Source organism: Schistocerca serialis, chromosome 1, assembly GCF_023864345.2.
Source record: "Schistocerca serialis cubense isolate TAMUIC-IGC-003099 chromosome 1, iqSchSeri2.2, whole genome shotgun sequence".
NCBI lineage: Eukaryota > Metazoa > Arthropoda > Insecta > Orthoptera > Acrididae > Schistocerca > Schistocerca serialis.
Genome location: NC_064638.1, coordinates 993,272,628 through 993,292,058, shown reverse-complemented (window position 1 = coordinate 993,292,058; position 19,431 = coordinate 993,272,628). Strand labels below are relative to the sequence as shown.

At 40.7% G+C, this 19,431-nt stretch overlaps 1 protein-coding gene across 6 annotated transcripts in view; it reads right to left on the bottom strand.

The window, feature by feature from the left end:
- Positions 1-1,754: 1,754 nt before the first annotated feature.
- Positions 1,755-19,431, bottom strand: part of LOC126413018 (large proline-rich protein BAG6) — a 215,267-nt gene continuing 197,590 nt past the window's right edge. For all 6 annotated transcript variants that reach the window (XM_050082921.1, XM_050082913.1, XM_050082950.1 and 3 more), the window contains exon 23: positions 1,755-2,511. In XM_050082921.1, coding sequence (XP_049938878.1) covers positions 2,321-2,511 — 191 coding nt within the window. In that variant the 3' untranslated portion in view covers positions 1,755-2,320. The remainder of the gene's footprint in view (positions 2,512-19,431) is intronic.

Sequence of the window (19,431 nt, the reverse complement as noted above, 5' to 3'; positions counted from 1 at the left end):
CTATTCCATCCAGCCCATTCAAACACAAATCTTCCATGCCATCTCCTCCTCTTAGTACCAATGACCCTGTTCACCAGCCACTGACCGGCACCCCTTTACTCAACAGATACCACTGTAGCCTTGAGAAGCTCAAGCACATATCCCCCCCCCCCCCCCCCCCGGTGCCCTTATATTCCCTACACTCTGAACTCACGTGTGCCCCCCCCTTCCCTCCCCAGTCTCCATCTACACAGGCAGCTGCTTTCAATAATCAGTCGAGAGAGAGAGAGAGAGAGAGAGAGAGAGAGAGAGAGAGAGAGAGAGAGATCAAACGTTAGTTACGACTGTTTTCTATTGCACGTTTCTGTGCACCACATGTCAGTCTTAAGTCCTCTCTAAGTGATTACCTTTCCAGCATTTTACAGCTGTTATGTTTTTGTTATTAAACATGAACTTACCAAAAGAGGTATCTGTTCTTACAACTAGGAAAAACAATCCTGTAATGTTCATCTACAGTATTGGTGGTGTCCTGCTGAACAGAGTCGTATTGATTAAATATCTAGACGTAGTGTTGCAAAGTGACATGAAATGGAACTAGCATGTAAGGTGCAGAAAGGTAAATGGTCAAATTGGGATAATTTCAGGCAAGTGCAGCACTTCTATAAAAGAGAATGTATATAGACCACTACTGCGACCATTCCTCAGTCCTGCTCAAGTGTTTGGGATCCCACCAGAACAGATTAATAATGCTTTGCGAACTCAAATGAGAATCTCTGGAGGGAAGACAATGTTCTCTTCATGAAATGTTTGTGGAAATTTAGAGACAGAATTTGCTGCTAACTGCAGTGTGATTCAATTGCTGTCCATCTACATTTCACACAAGACTGGGAAGACAAGATAGAGAACTTTGTGCTCTTACTGAGGCACACAGACAATCATATTCCAATCCCTCCATTTTCAAGTGGTACAGGAAAGGAAATGACTAGCAATGACACAACGTACCCCTGCCATGCACTGTATGGTAGCTTGCGGATTATGTAGATGTAGCTATTGCTTGTACAGACATGTACATGTCATTGAAACATAAGTACATTGGAGCTGGAGTCTGCAATACCTTACACCCATTAAGCTTTGCCATAAAGCATCCGTTTCAACTTTTTTAACAAAATTTTATGGTTATTGCTCACAATGGACCATTCTTGTTTCAAATTAAGTGACTGCCCCTTTAATAGAAACGCATGGGAATTGGGTAGACAATTTAGAATTGGTGCAACAACATATTACCACAAATCATTATTCATCCCAAATTATGCTTCGAACTATCAACCCTTCAGTACCTCATTAGTTTATCAGAGTAAATATGTCCTAAAATTCTGTAACACCTTCATAAACACTGGTAACTATTTGTAAGACATTGTTATCTATCCGTACTCGTCAAACCAATTTCACATGTTTACCACATCACTCAGATGCTGTTTCTGGCATTTGGGGCATTTTACAGATGAACTCTTAGATTTTCAGTTGTACTTTGTATTTAAACCTGTGAAATTTTAAGGTAAAAAAGATCTATTAACATCATCAATTTGTTCCTATTACATATTCAGATGCCTTACAACTATTTATTGTTGTTACTATTATTATTATTATTATTATAGGTTTGAATTTCATTTTATTACATGGCCCTTCTATACATATCACATTATTTCCTCAGAAAGTAAACGTAAATAAGTAAACTTATGTCTAAGGAAATTAAGGAAGTAACTATACTCAGAATGTTGACAACTTATAAATTTTTGCCTTTAATGAATAATAAGATACACTGATGTGAACAGTGAGCAACTGCAAATGGCGCACTTGCAAAAATTTCCAAGGCTCAACATTCCTGAACAGCTGCTACACAATTTCGACATCATTTCAATAAAAGAAATTCAAAATGTATTATAGATACACGAATAATCAAATTTAGAGATATCAAATCAAAGTTTAATTTCAACTATGTCAAATTACTTGAAGTAAAAGGTAAAAATGATTACGATTAATACTTGATTAATGCAAACCAGTTTAGAATTACATTATCAAATAAATGCTCAGCATGAACTCTAATCTATTTCCAGTTGTTGGAAGTGCAGTATGTGTGTGTCCCTCAACAGCTGGTTTTTAGTAATATAATTTCAACACCAACTGCATTCACATTTGAAATTATGGCACACTAGTTGCACCAAGTGTCGTAATAGGCAAATATATGTCGTACAGTGACAGGAACTCAACTGCAAAGTTATCTTCAACAGAAGTAATGTAATGTCCACAAGTGGCAATCATGCAAATCACAAGGAATAGTATATTATTTTTCAAAATATTTTGTTGTATTTGGGAATCGTTCATTTGTCACATCAGAACTTGTGCCTACATTGTCCTGGAAAGACAACTTCATCTGTTCACGATAAGCAGCCTGAAGCTCTAAATCTTCTCCAGCTGCTTCCATATCTGGTGTCTCTCTTATTCCAGCACTTGCCACAGCATGTCTTACTCCATCTGTAATCAAGAAATGAATTTTATGAACATTTAGCTCATATCAGCAGTAAACCTATTAGTCTCTCAGTACAATCAAATAGATGGCCTTATCCAAAAGAATAAAAACTCCTGTACAAAAACCAAGTATGTTGTACTCCCATCTGTGATCAAGAAAGGTCCTTTAGAAACATTTCACCCATATCAACAGTAAACCAGTTGGTATCACAGTACAATCAAATACATGGGCTTATCCAAAACAATAAAAACCTCCTGTACAAAACCCAAGTTGATTTCACAACACAGATCGCACAATTTTGAGCCTCATTCTCACAATGTTAACATCCACTACTCACTTACTAACCATTATACACATTGTATTTTTCAGGTGTATTTAACATTCAGCATAGGTTTATATTCCTACCGTTACTGGATCTTACAGACAACTGGTAGAAAGCTTCAAAAAAACTTGCAAAATACTGCACCATAATTTCCCAACAATGCTATAGTGTTATGTGTGCCAGCCATAAACTGGCTGTAAATGTGTTTACAACTAGAGTCAAGGACAGCACTAAATGTATTTTTCAAAAATACTATGAATGGAAAGGTACCATATCTGTACAGAACAAAATGCCCAAACTTCTCAATTCAGTCAATGTAATCGTAGGAATCAGCAACAACAAGGCATGTGCAGATAATCTATTTCTCACAGATGCTGTATTCTGTGATGTTAGAAAGAGCATTTGCATGCACAGGTTGTTTTGAGTATCAACATCCTGCTTCTTTGAGGAAATGCCTGCTATTGGAACTGGATTCTTTGAGGGAGCTGCAAAAGCTGTAAATATTTTAGATTATAGTGACACATGTCCTCTGCAGGAGGTATTTACACAGAAATTTGCAAACTATGCCTGTGGCTACTAATATAATTGTTCTGATTCATATTGGTTGTTTTCTGTGTGATAGATTTAATGTAATCAACCAGAGGCATTAAGCTAGCAGAAATAGCATACAATAAAAGTGATAAGGATATTATAGCCCTAAACACAGACAGTGAAGTGTGAGAATATATATGGCAAAGACGCAGATAACAGCGGCAACGGGGTCATACTGCACATATTGATAAGCAAAGAGGCAAGTTCACCTCTCGGTCTCCTGTCTCCTGGTTAGTAAGGTCCAGACACAATACAACACTGGGCACTACACACTATAAATAAATGAGTAAACAAAAAATAATTCACAATAGCTTTTGGATCAATAAATGGGTTATACTTAAACTTTACACTATTCAAAAAACAGCTTTAGGTTGCACAGTGTTCCTTATTAACTCAAGAACGACACATTTCACCCGGACAGGGAACCCTCAGCTTATGTTTAAAAAAAAAAATTAAAATACCTGATAATGCTGAATCCATACAAGACACATAGTTCTTGAGTTAATAAAGAACACTGTGCAACTCTTTTTTAAATAGTAGCAATTATAAAGCTGCCGTATCACCACGCCAAGATGGAATGTAATAATTTTTAACTTTACACATTTCTGCAATGTCCAACTCCATGTGTTTTTGATGTAGACATAAGAAATACTCTACCTATTGCGCAAAACTTCATTTAGGATAATATACACACAATCGTATGATATACTTCTCACAAATCTTATTTCAACTGTTTCTCATCATATATGAACTTGTACAATCATGCTCTAAAATTTTAATTAATTTATTCCATAACAAACAGACTTTCGAACGAACAAAGGTGTGAGGGCTAAGACTTGTCTCAAGAGCGTAGGATGGGACAGAAGGGCAGTACAAGAGGTAGAATTGGCAGACATAAGAGGAGAGGTAGCAAACTCTTCTTATCAGAGTAGAAGTAGGAAAGACCCAGTGACAGGCTTATCCAGAAGACTTTGGAGTTGTGTAACTTGGGAGGACTTCTATGGAAGCACAATGTATCCACTGTAATGTTAATTTTCATGGGATTTAATGAAGCAACAGTGAATCTGAGTAAATCATTTTGTTTGCCTCTTTGAGGTGAATTCAGCGACTTTTTGAGGCATTCTGCCTGACAATTATTAACAGAGATATGGCGCAAATTAAGAATGACAATTTTTCACAGCTTACAAAAACATTAATCGCTCACAAACACCAATAGCTACAGAATGTACAATCTCAAATGAAAGAGAAATGTTTGCAGTTATGATTAAATTATTGTTCAAATATTCAAATGACAAGCTGTATGACACGGAATCTTAAGTATTTGAAAACGCAAATGTAACACTTATTCTATTACACATACATTAGATATGATAGCAGCATATGATAACCCCACAAATTTCCTCCTCATATTTGTGCAGAATAGTTACTGTTAATATATATTTAGTAAACAGGTGCAATTTCATTTAAATTACAACAATATAAATTAGGCGTCATTCAAAATTGATATGCCTGATGTCAATAGTGAAGACACCATCTTCAAAGGTGACTGAAAACTCTTTTGTTGCATTTGGTGTTTCATATTGATGTGTATTTTTGCATGTTTCCTTTCTGTGTAGTATTTCACGTGAAACTGCTATTTATGTTTTCGCTGTTAATGAGATCTACAAGGCATAAATGCATGTGTAATGTCTGAGAATAACTGCATTAAACTGCACATCTTTTGGCATATGTAGCTTTCACCACCCGTCCTCGAACTTTTTTAGCAATAAAATCATTTTGAAATATTTAATATTTTATGGAGTCCTAAAATTAGTAAAACCGGATTTTATGGCCATTTTTTAATTATGAGGGCATGCTGAAAGGTAACCCCTCCAAATTTTTTATTCTGTTCTCAGTATCAGTTGAGGTATTATATTTCACGCATATTACACAGTCAACTTTCTGGCTTCACCGAGAGAAGTTTTAACACTCTGCCGCTAGAGGGCTCCAAATTATAGTGCAATAACAACCTGGTGGTGTTGAATGTAACTATTTCAGTGCTTGACAAAATTTACAGAAAACTGAAAGCACAAATTCGAAGAGTTTATGTGCATATGGAGCATGCTCTCCTTCAGCATGACAATGCCATACCACACACGAGCACTGATACATCTGCAACAAGCCAATGCTTTGGGTTCACTATCATTAATTGTACTCCATACAGTGCAGACTCCTGCTGGAGGTTTGAGTCCTCCCTCGGGCGCGCGCGTGCATGCGTATGTGTGCGGTCCTCAGCACAAGTTCGTTTAAGTAGAGTGTAAGTCTAGGGACCGATGACCTCAGCAGTGTGGTCCCTCAGGAACACACACACACACACACACACACACACACACACAGTGTTGACTTTGCCCCATCCAACTTTCTTCTATTTCCAAAACTTAAAGAACACCTTCGAGGACTTTGCTTTCATAGTGATGCAAGCACAGATGCAGCTGTGTTGCAGTCAGCAAATCTAAACATTCCACATTGACAGTATCAACAAACTGATCTCTCATTGTGAGAAATGTGTTGTCACCAGGGTGACTATTTTGTGGAATTAATATGTAGGCTAAAGATGTAGAATGTTAATGAAATTTGTTTTATTTAAAGAGCTTTAAGAGCTTTAGCATAAGAACTTTGAAGGTATTACTTTTCAGCATACTCTCAGATAATAATTTAATGAAAATCGTACAAAAATAAGCACATTATGCTCGTGAAATCTTCTCGGGTGATCAGCCGAGTAAAGGCGTCGTCTTCTCGCAACGTTTCGAGGGGTTTCGTACCCATCATCTTCAAGCGAAGTGTCGAGATGCTGTGTTGCGCGGTCCTATAAAGGCTCCTGGACCAGTGACTGATTCCGGGCGCCGACCAATCAGGTACCTGCGGAATCGGACGCCGCGCCAGTGGTGGGGGGTTCGCGGCGCGGACCGGGCGTCGAGTCCCTGCCGGTTCCTAATACGTCTGTGGCCGCTACCGTCTTCGTGCCGGAGCGTTCTCTTCTAATTTTAGTTATTGCGGGATTCCAAGCTGTACTAAGTTGGAAACCAGTGTCTCGATTGATCAGGTTGCTGTTCAACCGAATTTCTACAGCCTCTTTGAAAACTGAATCCCAAAATCCTTTAGCGTCACACAGCTTCTTCGTACCCTCAAAGAGGAAGCTGTGTCCTTCGTTAAGGCTATGTTCCGCTACCGCCGATTTTTCTGTCTGACCAAGGCGTACATTTCTAATGTGTTCCGAGCGCCTCTGCGTGATGCAGCGCTGCGTTTGTCCGATGTATTTCGTACCACATTCACATTCAATACTGTATACGCCCGGAGTCTGCAGTCCTAGGTGGTCTTTGACTGAGCCAAGTATGTCCTTAATTTTACTTGGGGCATGAAAAATTGTCTTGATGTTGTGTTTCTCCAGAATGCGGGCAATCTTGGCTGTTGGCGGTCCCGCGTATGGTAGAAATGCCAGGCATCTGGTCTCATCTTCTTCTTCTGGTGTGTCTACCTTCCTGCTCTTGTGTAGGGCGCGCGAGATTTGCGTCTCATTATAACCGTTGCTGCGGAAGGTCTTCCTTAGGTGTTGTAACTCTGCAGGTAGGCTGTCATCATCACAGATAGACTTGGCCCTGTGCACAAGTGTGTTAAGCACTGAGTTGCGTTGTGCTGGGTGGTGGCAACTCTGTGCATGAAGGTATAAATCCGTATGTGTCTTCTTCCTATACACAGCGTGACCCAAGGTGCCATCAGGGTGCCTCTTGATTAGAATGTCAAGGAAGGGCAAGCTTCCGTTTTCTTCCACCTCCATGGTGAATTGTATGTTGCTGTGTATGCTGTTGAGATGTCGCAGGAAGTCTTGCAGGTTCTCTCTGCCATGTGGCCACACGACAAAAGTGTCATCAACATATCTGTAAAAGCCTTTAGGTTTCAATGGGGCGGTGTCCAGGGCTATGTCTTCAAAGTGCTCCATGTAAAGATTAGCGATGCCTGGAGCTAAGGGGGACCCCATGGCTACACCATCCACTTGTTCATAAAATTTGCCTCCACACTTAAAGTAGGTGTTTGTTAACACATGACGGAACAGCTTTATTGTGTCCTCACTAAAGCGTGTTTCGAGCAGCGCTAGGGAGTCTTCCAGCGGTACTCGTGTGAAGAGTGAGGTGACGTCAAAGCTGACAAGAAGATCTTCTTTATCCAGGCGAAAGCCTTGTAGTACCTTCACAAACTCCGCCGAGTTCTTGACATGGTGCTCACAGTGACCCACGATCGGTTTGAGCAGTTGTGCTAGGTACTTGGCTAAACCATATGTCGGTGAGTTGATGGTGCTCACTATGGGTCGCAGTGGAACTCCGTCTTTGTGGATCTTAGGGAGCCCATATAGCCGTGGTGGTGCCGGTGCTCTGGGGTACAGCTTCCTGATGACGTCCTTTTCCAGTCCAGAGTCATTGAGCAAGGCGATGGTCTTGCGAGTCACGGAAGCTGTCGTGTCCTTGTCCAGTTGCTTGTAGGCAGTATCTTGTAGCAGTGCTACAAGATACTGCCTACAAGCAACTGGACAAGGACACGACAGCTTCCGTGACTCGCAAGACCATCGCCTTGCTCAATGACTCTGGACTGGAAAAGGACGTCATCAGGAAGCTGTACCCCAGAGCACCGGCACCACCACGGCTATATGGGCTCCCTAAGATCCACAAAGACGGAGTTCCACTGCGACCCATAGTGAGCACCATCAACTCACCGACATATGGTTTAGCCAAGTACCTAGCACAACTGCTCAAACCGATCGTGGGTCACTGTGAGCACCATGTCAAGAACTCGGCGGAGTTTGTGAAGGTACTACAAGGCTTTCGCCTGGATAAAGAAGATCTTCTTGTCAGCTTTGACGTCACCTCACTCTTCACACGAGTACCGCTGGAAGACTCCCTAGCGCTGCTCGAAACACGCTTTAGTGAGGACACAATAAAGCTGTTCCGTCATGTGTTAACAAACACCTACTTTAAGTGTGGAGGCAAATTTTATGAACAAGTGGATGGTGTAGCCATGGGGTCCCCCTTAGCTCCAGGCATCGCTAATCTTTACATGGAGCACTTTGAAGACATAGCCCTGGACACCGCCCCATTGAAACCTAAAGGCTTTTACAGATATGTTGATGACACTTTTGTCGTGTGGCCACATGGCAGAGAGAACCTGCAAGACTTCCTGCGACATCTCAACAGCATACACAGCAACATACAATTCACCATGGAGGTGGAAGAAAACGGAAGCTTGCCCTTCCTTGACATTCTAATCAAGAGGCACCCTGATGGCACCTTGGGTCACGCTGTGTATAGGAAGAAGACACATACGGATTTATACCTTCATGCACAGAGTTGCCACCACCCAGCACAACGCAACTCAGTGCTTAACACACTTGTGCACAGGGCCAAGTCTATCTGTGATGATGACAGCCTACCTGCAGAGTTACAACACCTAAGGAAGACCTTCCGCAGCAACGGTTATAATGAGACGCAAATCTCGCGCGCCCTACACAAGAGCAGGAAGGTAGACACACCAGAAGAAGAAGATGAGACCAGATGCCTGGCATTTCTACCATACGCGGGACCGCCAACAGCCAAGATTGCCCGCATTCTGGAGAAACACAACATCAAGACAATTTTTCATGCCCCAAGTAAAATTAAGGACATACTTGGCTCAGTCAAAGACCACCTAGGACTGCAGACTCCGGGCGTATACAGTATTGAATGTGAATGTGGTACGAAATACATCGGACAAACGCAGCGCTGCATCACGCAGAGGCGCTCGGAACACATTAGAAATGTACGCCTTGGTCAGACAGAAAAATCGGCGGTAGCGGAACATAGCCTTAACGAAGGACACAGCTTCCTCTTTGAGGGTACGAAGAAGCTGTGTGACGCTAAAGGATTTTGGGATTCAGTTTTCAAAGAGGCTGTAGAAATTCGGTTGAACAGCAACCTGATCAATCGAGACACTGGTTTCCAACTTAGTACAGCTTGGAATCCCGCAATAACTAAAATTAGAAGAGAACGCTCCGGCACGAAGACGGTAGCGGCCACAGACGTATTAGGAACCGGCAGGGACTCGACGCCCGGTCCGCGCCGCGAACCCCCCACCACTGGCGCGGCGTCCGATTCCGCAGGTACCTGATTGGTCGGCGCCCGGAATCAGTCACTGGTCCAGGAGCCTTTATAGGACCGCGCAACACAGCATCTCGACACTTCGCTTGAAGATGATGGGTACGAAACCCCTCGAAACGTTGCGAGAAGACGACGCCTTTACTCGGCTGATCACCCGAGAAGATTTCACGAATGGAATACGCCGAGAAAGTCTCAAATCACATTTAAGCACATTATGGATTACTGACTTCTACAATGCTGTACAAAACAATGCACAATAATAAAATACACTGTACTGATTCCAATGTAAATTGATAAAATTGTTTCCATTTAATGGAAGATACAAAGGTTTTTATTTCTGACCGACTGTTTAACATGAGGTTTTATAGATAACAGTTGAAGCTGCACGTTAGGTTCATTATCCAGCCTATTGCAGTATTTTATCTATGTAGCAGCATACGGTGACAATCCCATTACACACAATTATGTTGTTGGGAATGGTAGCCTATCTGAATATATCTTTCCTAAACAGGATTCATAGATTTTGTTTGACATATTTTTTGGCTTCTGCAAATTTAGTACTAAAAGATTCTGAACCCATAAATTCATTTTTAGTTTTGTATGTATTCTGCTCTTCAGGAACATATGTCTCAGAAGACATGCGCATACTGAGGGAACGTTGAACCAGTTCTTCAAATATTTTATTTGGTAATGCTGCTGTCTCACTAATGAACACCTTCACGCTTAAAAAGCTTTCTAGTTCTTTCTTCCCAACACAAACAATCCAAATATTAATTTTTTTGAAGACTGTTATTTTGTTATTAGTATTGAAAACTGTCGTTTGTTTTCCTTGTATAGATAGATTTAAACTCATTAATTTTTCCAAATACACTCCTGGAAATTGAAATAAGAACACCGTGAATTCATTGTCCCAGGAAGGGGAAACTATTGACACATTCCTGGGGTCAGATACATCACATGATCAAACTGACAGAACCACAGGCACATAGACACAGGCAACAGAGCATGCTTAATGTCGGCACTAGTACAGTGTATATCCACCTTTCGCAGCAATGCAGGCTGCTATTCTCCCATGGAGACGATCGTAGAGATGCTGGATGTAGTCCTGTGGAACGGCTTGCCATGCCATTTCCACCTGGCGCCTCAGTTGGACCAGCGTTCGTGCTGGACTTGCAGACCGCGTGACACGACGCTTCATCCAGTCCCAAACATGCTCAATGGGGGACAGATCCGGAGATCTTGCTGGCCAGGGTAGTTGACTTACACCTTCTAGAGCACGTTGGGTGGCACGGGATACATGCGGACGTGCATTGTCCTGTTGGAAGAGCAAGTTCCCTTGCCGGTCTAGGAATGGTAGAACGATGGGTTCGATGACGGTTTGGATGTACCGTGCACTATTTAGTGTCCCCTCGACGATCACCAATGGTGTACGGCCAGTGTAGGAGATCGCTCCCCACACCATGATGCCAGGTGTTGGCCCTGTGTGCCTCGGTCGTATGCTGTCCTGATTGTGGCGCTCACCTGCACGGCGCCAAACACGCATACGACCATCATTGGCACCAAGGCAGAAGCGACTCTCATCGCTGAAGACGACACGTCTCCATTCGTCCCTGCATTCACGCCTGTCGCGACACCACTGGAGGCGGGCTGCACGATGTTGGGGCGTGAGCGGAAGACGGCCTAACGGTGTGCGGGACCGTAGCCCAGCTTCATGGAGACGGTTGCGAATGGTCCTCGCCGATACCCCAGGAGCAACAGTGTCCCTAATTTGCTGAGAAGTGGCGGTGCGGTCCCCTACGGCACTGCGTAGGATCCTACGGTCTTGGCGTGCATCTGTGCGTCGCTGCGGTCCGGTCCCAGGTCGACGGGCACGTGCACCTTCCGCCGACCACTGGCGACAACATCGATGTACTGTGGAGACCTCACGCCCCACGTGTTGAGCAATTCGGCAGTACGTCCACCCGGCCTCCCGCATGCCCACTATACGCCCTCGCTCAAAGTCCGTCAACTGCACATACGGTTCACGTCCACGCTGTCACGGCATGCTACCAGTGTTAAAGACTGCGATGGAGCTCCGTATGCCACGGCAAACTGGCTGACACTGACGGCGGCGGTGCACAAATGCTGCGCAGCTAGCGCCATTCGACGGCCAACACCGCGGTTCCTGGTGTGTCCGCTGTGCCGTGCGTGTGATCATTGCTTGTACAGCCCTCTCGCAGTGTCCGGAGCAAGTATGGTGGGTCTGACACACCGGTGTCAATGTGTTCTTTTTTCCATTTCCAGAAGTGTATATGTGCTGAAAACGCTAGTCTGAACAACTCTTATCACTCAATTGGTTTTACCTTAAAAGAAGTGTGTGTTCTAAAAGTTTGTAATTCAGAACTTAGTTTGAATAACTTTGTTAAGTCTTCCCTGAAGTAACAATCTAACCTCAGTGTACAGCAGAGCATTTTATATCTGCTCCCATAATCTTCATGCAATATTGAAAACATTCAGCACTGAAGAGTGGAATTAATGTAACTGATCATTTTTACTACTTCATCAAGAACCAATTTTAGATTTCAAATCTTGTTTATCACAAGCTCTTGTTCTTACAGGATACAATAACTGGGTGCTTTACTTATTAGTGATACTGCTCCTTACCAGTCACTGCCTTGGCCCCGTCTGTACAAATATTGACACAATTGGAGGGTTTGTTTGAACAAATTGTTAATTGTGCTAAAAATTTCTTTTCCAATAGAGTTAATTGGCAGTGATGTGAACATGACAAATTGTGTTTGAGTGAACATTTATATGGATATTGTACAATTATGAGCAACATGACCAGTCCAGCAGTGTCGGCTGACTCGTCCAATATGAAATTGTCATTTTGAAGATGACCAAACAGCTTTTATTTGATACAGGCTTCAAGACTGTCCATTCAACACAAAACAGTGTCACTCAAAAGCGGCACTGTAGAAACGTGCTCTGCAGATTTTCATCAAGCACGTTGTGTTATGTCTGCTGCGTATGGTTTTATTAAATTCTCAGTGACAGTGTGTGCTTTGCTCACTTGTGCAATAGGATAAGCTGACCAAATACAATGCATCCATGGATTTTTCATTCCCATTTAGAGTTGCATACTTCATAGTCTTTTGGCTTCTTAATAACAGTGCTTTCTTATGTATAAAAAGTTCTTCATTTTTATCTTTGCAATCGGGATCTATAATGTCTAAATGTTGGCATATCTTAACAGGTGGCATGGACCGTACAATTGTTGTAAAGTAGCTTGCTACATAATATGCAGAGAGGTGAGCCATTAGAATCAACTAGACCTTTTGAGGTATTTGTGAACGAGAGAGAGCTTAGTGGAATGTTCCCAGCATGTGTAGGTGGTTGACATACGAGGGGGCCATCTTGGTACCCATGGCTGGTCTCTTTAATTGTTGGTACAGTGTTACACTGTCCGGGTTATCTGGATACTTCCCACTAACACCAACCTATCTGAACTCCGGAGATGGGAACTTGCCCTTCAGTATATCCACTCTTCCCGTTATCCACCAGGCCTCAACCTCCGCTAATTTCAAGTTGCCGCCACTCATACCTCACCTGTCATTCAACAACATCTTTGCCTCTGCACTTCCGCCTCGACTGACATCTCTGCCCAAACTCTTTGCCTTTTAACATGTCTGCTTGTGTCTGTGTGTGTGTGTGTGTGTGTGTGTGTGTGTGTGTGTGTGTGTGTGTGTGCGTGCGCCGAATGACTCCTTACCCTCTCCCTTAAAACCCACATCCTTTCGTCTTTCCCTCTCCTTCCCTCTTTCCTGATGAGGCAACAGTTTGTTGCGAAAGCTTGAATTTCATGTGTATGTTTGTGTGTCTACCGACCTGCCAGCACTTTCGTTCGGTAAGTCACATCATCTGTGTTTGAGAGAGAGAGAGAGAGAGAGAGAGAGAGAGAGAGAGAGAGAGAGAGAGAGAGAGAGAGAGAGAGAGAGAGAGAGAATGAGAGAGAGAGAGAGAGAATGAGAGAGAGAGAGAGAGAGAGAGAGAGAGAATTTTGTTTGCATTTTTTGACTGTAGATTTAGTACGCTGCTTGTCACCTCATTTTAGACTATTACACATTGACAAGAAGAGGTTCCCAGGTGTGTGATTGACTTTTTGAAACTATTTACACCCTGCAGCCATTCAGCCCAGGGGCCTATATTTTGCGTGATATTTGGGAAGCTTAAAAATGATGTAGTACACAGTGGTGTTATGGTGTAGTGACTAAGGTACATTCTTAACATGCAGAAGGTTGTGGGTTTGAATCCTGTCAGGTGCTAGAAATCATCTTACTTTAAAATTTTTATTTAAATAACTTTGAACATTATTTTTATTCATTTAATTGTTTTAAATGCAATTTTTTTTTACAATTTCTAATATTTTGGTACATCTTGTTAACTATTTCATGTGCTCTTATTTTGTCATTAAAAAAGAAAGATCAGAATGTCTGTGCATGTGATTTTTATTATTTCAATGTCACAGTATTTAAAAATGGCGATCTATCAGTTAAAAAAAAAAAAAGTATGAAATTATCTATTTACATTAGCTATGCAGAGGTTTCAATAATGTCATTTTCATTGCAAAAGGTACATTCTATTGGATGGCAATCATCACACAAACATTTAAAAAACAAATTCTTATTGCACCATGGGGAAAATAATGCAGATGAAGATTTAAATTAAGGAAGGGGTTACTAATAAAACAACATTTAAGTAATATGAGGAATAGAAACCCACACAGTAGCGTTGATGAAAATATAAAAATGACAAAACAGAAGAAATTATATAAAAAATAAGTAAAATTCATATACACAAATACTCCAAATGGTAAAAAAAGATTATAAAACAAAATAAGAGCAAATCAAATAGACAATATGATTTAAATGACATGGCGAAGGATTAGTAATCTAAAAAATTACATTTGAACCAATTAAATAAATATGAAGAATGATAAGTCAATTCGATAAAGATTTGAAAATTTGTATGTTCCACACAGCCTCCCCCCTTCCCTGTTTTAATTACATAAAACAACAACAGTTATATCTAATAATTACATAGTACTCATGTCACAGCATGTGACACATCTTTTAAGATAACTGCAAACAAACGACTGGTGTTGCGTCTGAGTAATAATTGTTCAGAGCCCAAATAATCACACTTACCCTGTTTAAAAAACTTTTTACTATTTTGAAGAAATTTAGTTGATATGGAACTTGACTCTCTTGCACTGTTGGTCCATGCACGTTCAGATTCTTTCTCTAGCTAACTTCTGTCTTACCACGTGGGCAATTATTCTATATTCTCCACAAGGACGGTTAACAAGGAAACAGGGGAGGAGAGAAGGGGAAATGACTGTGCAGGTACATTGGTGGGATAGAAGATGTATTTAATGCTGGTGAGAGAGCAAGGAAGAAGGGAATAAGCAGGTGGAGGGCAGGGGGTTACAGGAACCAAGAATGTGTTGATAGTGTTGGTGGGAAGAATCCAGATGGCACAGGAGTCAAAGTGAAGTGCAGTGTGTTGGACAGCATGCATAGCAAGGGGTGGTCCGGTTGTCTCTTGGCCACTGTCTGACAGTGACCATTCATGACTGACAACAGCTTGTTAGTTGTGATGCCCATGTAGAACATGACACAGTTGTTGTTGCTAAGATGGTAGATTGTCCTAGCTACTTTCATTGGCAGCCATGATTTTAATGTGGCAGGAGATATCTGTAACATGACTACAGGGCTGGAGTAGATGGTAGTGGGACGATGCATGGAAGAGGTCTTGCATCTAGGTCTACCGCAGTGACGTGAACCGTGAGGCATTATGGTTGTTGCACTTGGTAAACCTGTTGATGAAATGTTCACTTGCAATACCGCTAAAGAAATATGGGACGAATTACATGCATGATTTGAACGTAGCAGCACACAAGTTTAAACAAGTTAACTGAAAACTCTACTTTGATCAAGCATGATCAAACAGTAGATGTTAGCACACACGGCAAACTGTAAAGTTTTTCATAGATCTAAATAACAAATTAGCAAAAGAAGAAGACAAGTGTTGACTGAAAGAATATTAAATGGATAAATTTTATCTGCTGTGTAGGGAAAATATTTATGGTTACAACCTCAGAAAATTAATATCTGAATTTACTTACTGCAAACTCTGAGTGAATGAAGTGCCTGAACAAAATATGACAACAAATACGTTTGTTATTTCTAACGTGTGAAAAAGGGAACAAAATAACAGTATGTGAATATTTCAAAAGAGCAAGCAAAATGAAAATTTCTGTATAATAAATGCAGACAAGTATGTAATTGGGCAGTGGAGTGTCAACAGAACACATGACAGTGCTGATGCAAGGCAGAAGGAGAAGGTCAGCAGAAACAATGTACTCACTTCATACACCACGAAACTACTGATGCAAATAAAGAGTACTGTGACAGTGGTGCTACAGAGCAGATTACCCTGAATAAATAGTATGAGGTGTGTTTGCCACACCGCGGCCGCAGCTCTGTGGTCAGCATTCTGCGCGTGCGCACTGGGTACCTACATCTGTTGTCTATGCACTGACTCCATTACAGTCTGATTTTTCCTTGTTTATGTTGTGTACCAAGTGTTTAAAGATGCCTCTGATAATCGTTGAGTCCCGTCAACTGTGAAGTACGGGCTGTTATAAGATTTCTTAGTGCTAAAGGTCTAAAAGTGATTGATATTCATCGTGAGATCTGTGCAGTTTACGGAGAAAACATTATGAGTGATGGAATGGTAAGAAAGTGGGTGAGAGCATTTAAAGATGGCTGCACAAATGTGCATGATGAACAATGGAGTGGGCGTCCTTCGGTCATTAATGAAAGTTTGGTGCAGGAAGTGGACAATACAGTGAGAGAAAACAGATGCTTTACACTTTATGTTCCAGCACTTGAAGAAACACCTGGGCGGTCAGCGTCCTCAAGACGATGACGAAGTCAAAGCAGTGGTGATGCAGTGGTTAACAAGTCAGGCAGCAAATTTCTATGAGGAGGGTATTCAAAAACTGGCACGTTATGACAAGTGCCTCAATATTAACAGAAATTATGTAGAAAAGTAGATTAAGGTACAGGCTTTCTTGGAAAAATGAAATTATTGAGATATCTTCTTTTTTTAATTTCAAGATGGTACTTACTTAAAAAACATTCCTCGTACTTTGTTGATATCTCAATTAGACAACGAAATAAGTGGTTAAGTGCTAGAATGGACAACACTTTATATGTGCCAGATGCAAACTTCATTTGTTCTGTCAGTGCTGTCACATGTAATGGCTCCAATACAACTTTTTTTCCATGAATGATTTGGTCATCAAAATGAACAACACGTAAAGAAATATTGAAGAAATTTGAAAATATAGAAGGTCGTGAAGATGATTTATATATAATAAAAAAAAAAAAAAAAAAAAAAAAAAAAAAAAAAAAAAAGGGGGCTATAGGGAAAATGCATATGTACCACTCAAATTACGAGTAAACTGCTCTATAGTTACTGGCCAGTTAATCAATGCCTATGTTAATGGATCAATGATTACAGACATTCATGTGTGCTCAGTACTATGTATCTTTAAAGACAATCATAGTAAACTTCATTGAATTTTATTATGAAGTTTATTATGCATCTGATTTTTAAAGGAAGCTGAAACCTTGGGCATAATGTTAAACAATTTTAGTGTGATGGAAACAAATAATCCAATAATATGGAAGTGAAGGAATTGCTTTTGGGCAAAGGAATGGAATTATCAATGCCCCTATCTTATATCCATGAACAAAATGTAGCTGAACACAAAATTAGAACAACTGCTGAAGCTGCAAATTCAATGCTGAAATCTAGTAGATGAGCCACAGGAGTGTGGGCTGAAGCTTGCAACACAGCAGTTTGTACATTAAATCATACACGAATGTCTTCAGTACCAGACAAAACTCCTTTATGAGCTATGATTCAATCAAGTTGCAGGAAAACTTGATCACCTGAGCATTTTTGGCACAGGCTGCTACGTTCATACAAACTTTCCTGTTCAAAGTTTGATGATAAGGTCTTTTTTTTGGCAACTTTTTAGTTATGGTAACGACTGGCAACTTGTTAGTTATGGTAGCGACTGGCAACTTGTTAGTTATGGTAGCGACTGGCAACTTGTTAGTTATGGTAGCGACTGGCAACTTGTTAGTTATGGTAGCGACTGGCAACTTGTTAGTTATGGTAGCGACTGGCAACTTGTTAGTTATGGTAGCGACTGGCAACTTGTTAGTTATGGTAGCGACTGGCAACTTGTTAGTTATGGTAGCGACTGGCAACTTGTTAGTTATGGTAGCGACTGGCAACTTGTTAGTTATGGTAGCGACTGGCAACTTGTTAGTTATGGAAGCGACTGGCAACTTGTTAGTTATGGAAGCGACTGGCAACTTGTTAGTTATGGAAGCGACTGGCAACTTGTTAGTTATGGTAGCGACTGGCAACTTGTTAGTTATGGTAGCGACTGGCAACTTGTTAGTTATGGTAACAACTGGCAACTTGTTAGTTATGGTAACGACTGGCAACTTGTTAGTTATGGTAACGACTGACAACTTGTTAGTTATGGTAACGACTGACAACTTGTTAGTTATGGTAACGACTGACAACTTGTTAGTTATGGTAACGACTGACAACTTGTTAGTTATGGTAACGACTGACAACTTGTTAGTTATGGTAACGACAGTGACAGGCCTGGTTTACTTGTAAAATTTTGGGCCATGATTTAAAATTAAGCTAGAAGTAGTATGTAGTTCCTGTAGTGAATTTGGAATTTGATATACATTTGGAAAATTCTCAGATCTGAAATGCAGGGATGTGGTATCTCAAGCAGAAGATACAAGAAGAGTCACACACCTGTTGCTTCCATAGGAAGTCAAAGGGGGAAAAGAAACTTTGTGCACTTAATTCTGTAGGACGTTACGAGTGAAGAAATTGTTACAAACTAAGAGAACTAACTAAGTTCCTGAAAGCAGAAGGTTCTGGATGTTTGAAGAAAAGAGAAGATAAACAGGACAACAAAAGACAATGAATAAAACCAAGCTCCATGGAAAGTTCTGTATTCTTGATGCTAACAAAAGTTGGTGTTTATGACATAATGACCCAAACTGTTTTCCTGATGTATTGTAGTCAAATGAGAACAAAAAATGGTTGCGAGCTACAAGTGAATAAATTAAATAGCTAAACAGCAATAACGCTTGGCTTTTAGTTGAACATCCTAAGAATTCCCAAGTACAACAAAACTATTGGGTTCTACCTACGGCTATGCGAAATTCATATATGCTATACATGTGAAATGTTTTGAAAGTGTAAAAAATGGTTATTCCAACACTACCAGGGCATAGTGCGATGTATATTTGGTGCTTTCAAAGTGCCACAAAATGAGAAAATTTACTAAAATTAGTATATTTCAGCAAAATTTATTGCTTTAGTGCCAAAATGTCTGAATGTGCAAGCACTACACTAATACTATTTTCATTATATGTATTGAATAATATTATTTTTTAGTTCTTTTCTTATATCTAAGCTATATGTAAACTGAATGGGTTATGGACCCCACCAAAGGTAAATTAATGAGTTGTTTTGTGGCAAGGATAATGTTTTGATACATCGTTAGATATCTCTATGAAACAAAGTATGAAAGACGCTCTTCAATTTGTAAATTCATGTGTCTTCACAATTTTGTTTCAGTAAGTGGTAGCATACAGGCGTATGCTTGGATCCGTTATACCAGCATTGTTAAAAAATGTGTACTTCAATCGTACATTAAAAGTGTTATAAAAAGCTATTAGAAAAAGCAAGATTTGTTC